The 7,588-nt window shown below is 31.9% G+C and overlaps 1 protein-coding gene across 1 annotated transcript; it reads right to left on the bottom strand.

Moving 5' to 3' along the window:
- Window positions 1–4,999: 4,999 nt before the first annotated feature.
- On the bottom strand, window positions 5,000–7,205 carry LOC133303842 (probable ubiquitin-like-specific protease 2A). The gene is made up of 7 exons (XM_061503811.1): window positions 7,039–7,205; window positions 6,199–6,445; window positions 5,945–6,112; window positions 5,715–5,846; window positions 5,539–5,620; window positions 5,349–5,459; window positions 5,000–5,262 (listed from the first exon to the last, which is right to left on the bottom strand). Exons 1-7 carry the CDS (start codon window positions 7,091–7,093, stop codon window positions 5,194–5,196), a joined length of 864 nt encoding a protein of 287 aa, XP_061359795.1. The 5' UTR covers window positions 7,094–7,205; the 3' UTR covers window positions 5,000–5,193.
- Between the last annotated feature and the right edge of the window lie 383 nt (window positions 7,206–7,588).

Here is a 7,588-nt window from a genome sequence, read left to right on the forward strand (position 1 = left end):
GGGAAAATTCCAAGTAGAATTTAGAACCTAAGATTTTTGTTACTATTTTTGTTATATCAAGACAAGTGACATAAGCACTAATTACAAAATCTTCATGAATCTAAAGAATTATTCCTCTAACATAGTTCACAACCAAGTCAAGTTCAATCATTAGTTTAGAAAAAGATATAAACCCAACCAGAACATTATTTGAAAATGATGAACCCGCAAGTGCTGTAGAAGAACCAATATGAAATATCACCTCAAATTGGTGACATATATTGTTAACAAAATAATCTTTGGGAAGTGAGAGAATTGTTTCTCCATTGGCAGCAATGGAAGACATGAAAAGAAACTTGAAAGCAGAATTCTCAGACACATCTTGAGCCTTTATCTTTATATTTTATCCATTGACTTAGATCTGTTGGATGATTGATCAAACTCAAAAAAACAACAATGCAAATAGTTGAGTGCATGTACATCCCTAATCAACAATACATGTTGGCGAAAGAGTTTTCGCTTGCACTTGAGCAGAAACAGAATAAAGTTTTTCGATCTTGATGATTGACCGATCATGGAAGAGGCTGAAAAAGATAGAGTTTGGGTCGGATCTCTAATATTGGTCAGATTAATACGGAGAGACCCATTTTGTTCAGAGATAAGTACCTTTTGTGTATGCCCACTACGCCAAATTGAGCGTTGAAAACAGTGAAGCATTGGTTGGTGAAAATGAAAAAGTAGTTGTTGGTCATGACTTGCAAGAACAGGTAAGGCTTAGAAACCTAATTTTCCCCTAATTCAAAGACAAACATGCCCTTGCTTCTGAGTTAGACTGACTGAAAATTCATTTGGGCTTCACTTAATATTGAGACAAATATGCCCCTGTTTTTGTATTGAATTGTGCCAGACTCAATCATAATCTAGGTTGGGTCGATTTTACCTGATTTCCTTTTCTTTCCTTTTTTTTTTTTTTTTGAAATATTTCAATCGGTTCATTGCTTCGTAACTAATCCGATTCGAGGCAGGTCCAAGATTAAGGCTTTAAACCCCTCCCAAAGATGTACTGGGAAGATTCGAACACATGCTCTCACCCCACCTGCTTAGCTCTCATGCGACAACTGAACTACCACTATTTGGTACCTGATTTCCTTTCTAACCTACTATCTTTCCCTAGGGGTGTGCAAAAAAGCTGATTTACTTGTCCTGCCCTTGATCCGACCTTGACCTGACCCATAAATACCTATATTTTTTGAACTGGTTTAAATAGTGACCCACTTTTATTTGAGTCAGTTTTAGACCTGACTTGTTTTAATATTGGCTCATTGACCCAAAACTTGACCCATACCCATTATGTGAAAAAAAAAAGAATCACAATTACATTAAAAGAAAAGTTTTAACGTAAAACAATTACGTCAAAATTTTTTTACAGAAAATATTTTAATAAAAAAATTTGGCAAAATTTTTTGACGAAAAATATTTTCATCAAAATTTGTGACTAAAAATATTTCTGTAAAAAAATTGGACGGAATAGTTTTTCTGTCAAATATTTTTACGGAATCTAAATTTCGTGAAAATATTTCACAAAAAAATATATTCATCAAAAATTTCGACGAAACACATTTCCGTCGAAATTTTTTGACGGAAAAAATTTCATCAAAATTCTTTATAGATTTCAAATTTCGGCGAAAGTTTTCGACGGAAACATTTTTGTTAAACTTTTTGACAAAAAAAATTTTGTCGAAATTTTTAGCGAAACACATTTCTATCGAAATATTTTGATTAAATATTTTCGTTAAGTTTTTTGATAAAAAATATTTCCATCAAAATTTTCAACGGAACACATCTCTGTAAAAAAAATTCGTAAAATTTTTTGACAAAAAATATTTCTATAAAAAATTTTGACGGAAAAAATATTCTGTCAAAATTCTTTAGTGAATCTAAATTTCGTCGAAAGTTTAGAATGAAACATTTCCCTCAAAACAATTTCCATCAAAAATTTCGACGAAACACATTTTCATAAAAAAAATTTGATGGAAAAAATTTCATCAAAATTCTTTACAGATTTCAAATTTCGGCGAAAGTTTTCGACAGAAAAAGTTTCGTTAAATTTTTTGACAAAAGAAAATTTTTGTCAAAATTTTTAGTTAAACACATTTACATCTAAAATTTTCAACTAAATATTTTCGTCAAGTTTTTTGATAAAATATATATTCATCAAAATTTTCAACGGAACACATTTCTGTAAAAAAAATTCGTAAAAGTTTTTGACAAAAAATATTTCGATAAAAAATTTTGACGAAAAAAATATTTTTATCAAAATTGTTTGGAGATTCTAAATTTCTTCGAAAGTTTCGGATGAAACATTTCCCTCGAAACAATTTTCATCGAAATCTTCGTCAGAACACATTCCCATCGAAATTTTGAACGAAAAACATTCCGTAAAATTTTTTGACAGAATTCTTTTTTCGTTTAAAACATTTGATGGAAGAAATCATTTTCGTTAAAACTTTTGACGGAAACTAAATTTTGATAGGAAATTTAATTTTGTAAAAATTTTCATTAGAGAAAAAATTTCGTCTCTTTTCGACAAAAAGTATTCCGATGAAAAAATAATTTTGTGACGAAATTTTCGTCGTTTGCAACGTAGAAATTTCGACAAAATTTTGTGAGGAAACCAAGTCAAAAACGGGCCAGGTCAGATTTGACTCACTTCAAAAACTAAGTCAGGTCAGATCCGACCGGTTCTGAATTAGTTCAACAAAATCTAAACCATGTCAGACCTGACTTGGATAAAATTAAAGCGGGCCGGGTCAAAATACCTGACCTATAAAAATCAAGTTGGGTGGAGTCGGACAAAAACCTGACCCGACCTGACCCATGCACAACCCTACTTTCCCCTTCTATTCTTGATGAATTGGGCCAGACTCAATCATAATCTAGGTCCGGTCAGTTTGCGTTCAGTGAGTCTGGCAACGGTGGTGGGTCAACTAGCATTGTTGGTGGTTATGGCGACACCAGCACCTACGCAATCAGAGCCGCTGTTATCTTCCTTAGAGGTGATAAACGAATCAGGGACTTTTGGCTCGGCACGTGAAGGCCTGAGCTTATATGTCTAAAATTAGTTGTTGGAATTAAGCTTGGATTTGTATAAAAGCTCGTTTATTAAAAAGACCCCAAGCTCCAATTCAAAAACTCGGCCTTAAAGCCTCTCAAGCTGGCATAATATATTAATTTTTATTTTTATATTATATTTTTTATACTACTTATAATAGTTCTCTCTCTCCTCAATCCATTTCATCCATTTTATTGGTTAAACAGACTTTTTGAATGATTTTGTTCTATATTATGCTATTTGGATATACATTGAATTTATGAATATTTATGGAATTACTAGTGTTGTTGATTGTATATTTTGTTTGGATAAATTTTTGTTGTCTTATTTTTTTAAACAGGTTAAACCAGACTTTTAGTTTTTGTAAACAAGCCAAGCCACAGGTCAATAATTATAGGGAAAAAAGTTTCCGATGTTACTTTAGATAACTTTATCTAATGTTCATCGAAACAACGTCGTTTTGGGGTTGAAAAATAAAAAATTAGAGTGATAAAGACTATTATAACCCTGAAATAAATTAAAATTACAAAAATACTATGATCTCCGTCCCAAAACAACGTCGTTTTGATGAACATTAGATAAAGTTATCTAAAGTAACATCAGAAAAAAACAAACTCATAATTATATTCATAACACGTAATAGTCTTGGTCAGTTAACACCCCTAATACTCTTCCTTTAACCTTTTTCCTCACTATTACTTCTTTTTCATTCTACATTAATGCAAAATCAAGGGGTTGTTTTTCATTTACTACCGTGATTTTTCTTGATTCTTCAGTTCCTTGTGAATTCCAAACTCCTCCTTTTCAACTATGTTTCTCTCTATGACAACAATAACTGTTTGCTTCTCTGCAACTATCTTGGTCTTCTCATTTCCTTCGATAATTTATGGCTTCTCAAACTCATAATTTTGTTGATCGTCAAATTTTGGCTTTTTGAGGTTCCGATTCTACATCTTTTGCCAAACAAATCTTGTGAAGATATTTTTTTATGAAAGCTTTCTCAAATTTCCTTCAACATGCATTAGGATTGAGCCTTTATACCAATTGAATGTAAAACCTCTAAGCCCCTCCTCAGCCTTTATCATCTTCTCTTCTTCTTGAGTTTTCTTTGTTTGAAAATATTGCTCCATATGGATTAGTCATCCCTAAGTATCATCTCCATTTCCATAAAATTTTGGAACCATAATTTTGGAACCTAGGACACTGTAGCTTTGATACCATGTAAAGAATCAATTCAATCCAAAAGTTTAATGTAACCTCACCCAACAACTCAAGCTTAAGTGAAAATAGAAAAAAATCAAAAGTCAATAACTCCTAAAAATAACTTTTTTGAAGTTGTATCAATTTTTTTTTTTTGAAATGGACAACTTTTAATTTAAAAAATTTATACTTCTAGTTTTATTTCTAAAGCTCTTTTTTTTTTTAGCTTTAACCTAAAAATAATTTTTAACTTAAAAAAGAGAGGTGCTAAAGAGATTCTAAATCTTGTCAGTGTTGCACTGCTGTCTCCTCTTACACTAGTAATTTGACTATCATGCGGCATAGTAATTAGTTCTGCTTAGCATTACGTTACTGGTATCCTAAAATGTGTTTTGGAAATAAGATAATAGAACGAAGTTCGTAAAAGGTTAAATTCGCCCCATGTCATTTTTTTCTTATCTGTATTATTTCTCTGTTGCAGAAAAAGTTTTTCATCACCTTCCATGAAGTCTTGCATACACGTAAACAGATCATGTTCACCAAGTTGAAACTCATATTCCAATTTCATTATATCGTCAATAACATTATTAACAATCTGTTAAACTCTACATTTTTGCCGAATTTTATTAACTCATAACACAAATACTGCTCCTACCAAATCTGAACAAGATATATAACTTTAACAACTGCATAAATAAAAAGCAAACGAGTACTGTAAACATCAATTCCAGCACAAAATGAAATTCCAATAAATATGAACATGGAAGAGAGCACTCTCTCTACCGGATAAAACAACCAGGTATGTCTGCCCCTATATGAATAAATCTCCCCTTACCCCGTATGCAATGTAAATTAATCAACAAGATGTATATTAGATCTAGTTCACTCAAATTTGGAGACATCTAATTCAATGAATCAAGTCTACCACAAAACCCATCAAAGTCTTCAAAGGTAAACCATTCTTTTTTCATCTGCAGCATGTCAATGTCAAACTAAACTGAATCAAAATGTATGTTTTAATAAATGATTTTCAAGAATAGCAAAAGAGAAAACTTACAAAGTAAGGGTACTCCTTCATGGTAAAATTCTTAGGCGCACGTTGCAAAAACGAGTAAATGAAATAGAGGACTAAGTTTCCACATTCATTACCATCTCTTTGTTGTGGCACCTACAGTAATTTGTTTTTCTTCAATCATTGGTTATTTGGTTACATTGGGGAGGAAAATCATTGAAGGGGTCATAAGTACCTTGGGCACCAATAATGGAATTCGAGATATGAGATTCTTACTCTCAGGCCTGTCCCCTGCTTCATAAATGTCTAGTACAAATCTGAAAATTAAGACAAAAGCTTGCATATTTTAAATACTCCGACTGGATAATAATGCCTGAATTAAATAAATAGATATTTTGAACAAAGACATGCCTTCTAATATCTGGTTCAAACCGCCTTGGATTGGCCATTTCAAGAGAATCCAGCAACAACATGCACCGCGATTTGGTAGTTGATTTCAAGCTCACACCAAAATGGCAGAAGATCAAAAGGCTCCAGTGACTCCTACAAGATTGGGATTTCAAAGGACAAACTCCTTGGATTAACATTTAACAAGCAAAAAAAAAGGCTCTTTGGCAATAAAGGATATTGAGTGCATTTACCAGCAGACTATTGGAACAAAAACATATGCCTTTGAGAAAATATGTTCTTTTTTAATCCAAGTCAGCACCTTGTCTTTAGATGAAGCAGTCCTGTAAAGACTAAACCATAAGCTGTCAAAGTATGCAAAGGGCCTCCTCTTATCTTCTGGGAAACTCTTCCATATTTTCCTGTTAAAAAAAATTATATTTAGAAAACAAGGCTATAATTTTGATGTTGCCCCTTTTACATCATCAATCATTAGACTGTAACTCACTTCAAGTAATCATCAAAGACTCTACTGTCTAGCCTTTTCTTGGGTATAGAGAGTGCTTCCTGCTCATCGAATTTCCTCTTCCTCTTTGTTCGCAATCGCTGGGGAACATTGCTGAAATTACATGGAAATGATGAAATAACACTTCCTACCACATCTCTTACAGGCTCGGTTTTCTCTCCCTGTGGATCATAGACAAACTCGGTTCCATATCCTGAGTTGATTTCTGTTTCTAGCTCCACAAAAACCACTGATAAAAACAATGACAGACTATTGAGACTCAAAACATCATGCCATAGCAGAAAAAGAAAACCAATAATAAAATGTAGAAAAATGGAAACGAATCAAGGAACCCTAGAAATAATTCACAATCATGTAACAAAAATTAACAATGGGCTCCTTTTTTTCTCAATGTTGCAAGAGAATTCTTTCGGCTACTATAGACACAAGATGTGACAGGGCAATCACTTATTAAAAATAAAAAATTATTGCACATAATTCGATATCTCACAAAAAAAAGAATTCTCCTACTAACATGAGAATTCTTTTCCAGTTAACAATTTAACAAATTAAAACTAAGGTGGTGGTGATGTTTGTACACCCAAACTCTTATATAACTTTTTTACACAAATTTCTTGCACAGAGATCGGGGCACAATTCGATTATACATTTTTACAAGCAAAGCAAAATTTCAAGTGTTGTATAAACATGGCATGTTTGGCCGGAAAACAAAACGATCACGTGACTCGCAGCTATCATCGTACAAAACAGCAAGTCGGAAAACAAAAACAAAAAACCTAAAAAGAAAGAAAAGCATAGGATGATGAAGAAGAATTAACTAACCTTCATTGTCACCAAGGTTGCTGGTAACTTTTTTTGATGCTGAACGCAGTTTCATTTATTAATATTAATATTTAGTGAAAGGCATGAAGCAGAGTTTGTTACTACTCAATGGAGTTAAGCTCCTTTGGTCTCTCTGATGTGCTTTTCCGCTTCCCCTTTCCCGTTTCGGTGTGGGTACCGGTGTTGGTGATTTGAAAGGACATAAAATTATATTATTTTAATTAAAATTATTATATTTTAATTAAAATTATTATATTTTATGATAAGAAAACAAAACTTATGTTGTGAGAAAGTGAATTTTTTATTTATTTTAAATATTAAAAAAAATATATTAATTTTAACTAAAATAATTATATTTTAAAAAAATTAATATTTTTTTCCTTCGGTTTATCACAATTCACAGCATAACAATGACATTCACAAGGTAGTTTTTTAGCATATAATTGATAAAAGATATAAATTAAAAAAATTTACGAAGAAGATATAATTCATACTTGTGTTTATTGCATTCTTATAAATAAGATATGTTGTAAATAATATTGATTTAGTT

The sequence above is a fragment of the Gastrolobium bilobum genome, unplaced genomic scaffold, assembly GCF_033153095.1.
Source record: "Gastrolobium bilobum isolate Gb01-03AN ecotype WA unplaced genomic scaffold, APGP_CSIRO_Gbil_v1 utg16919, whole genome shotgun sequence".
NCBI classification, from domain to species: Eukaryota; Viridiplantae; Streptophyta; class Magnoliopsida; order Fabales; family Fabaceae; genus Gastrolobium; species Gastrolobium bilobum.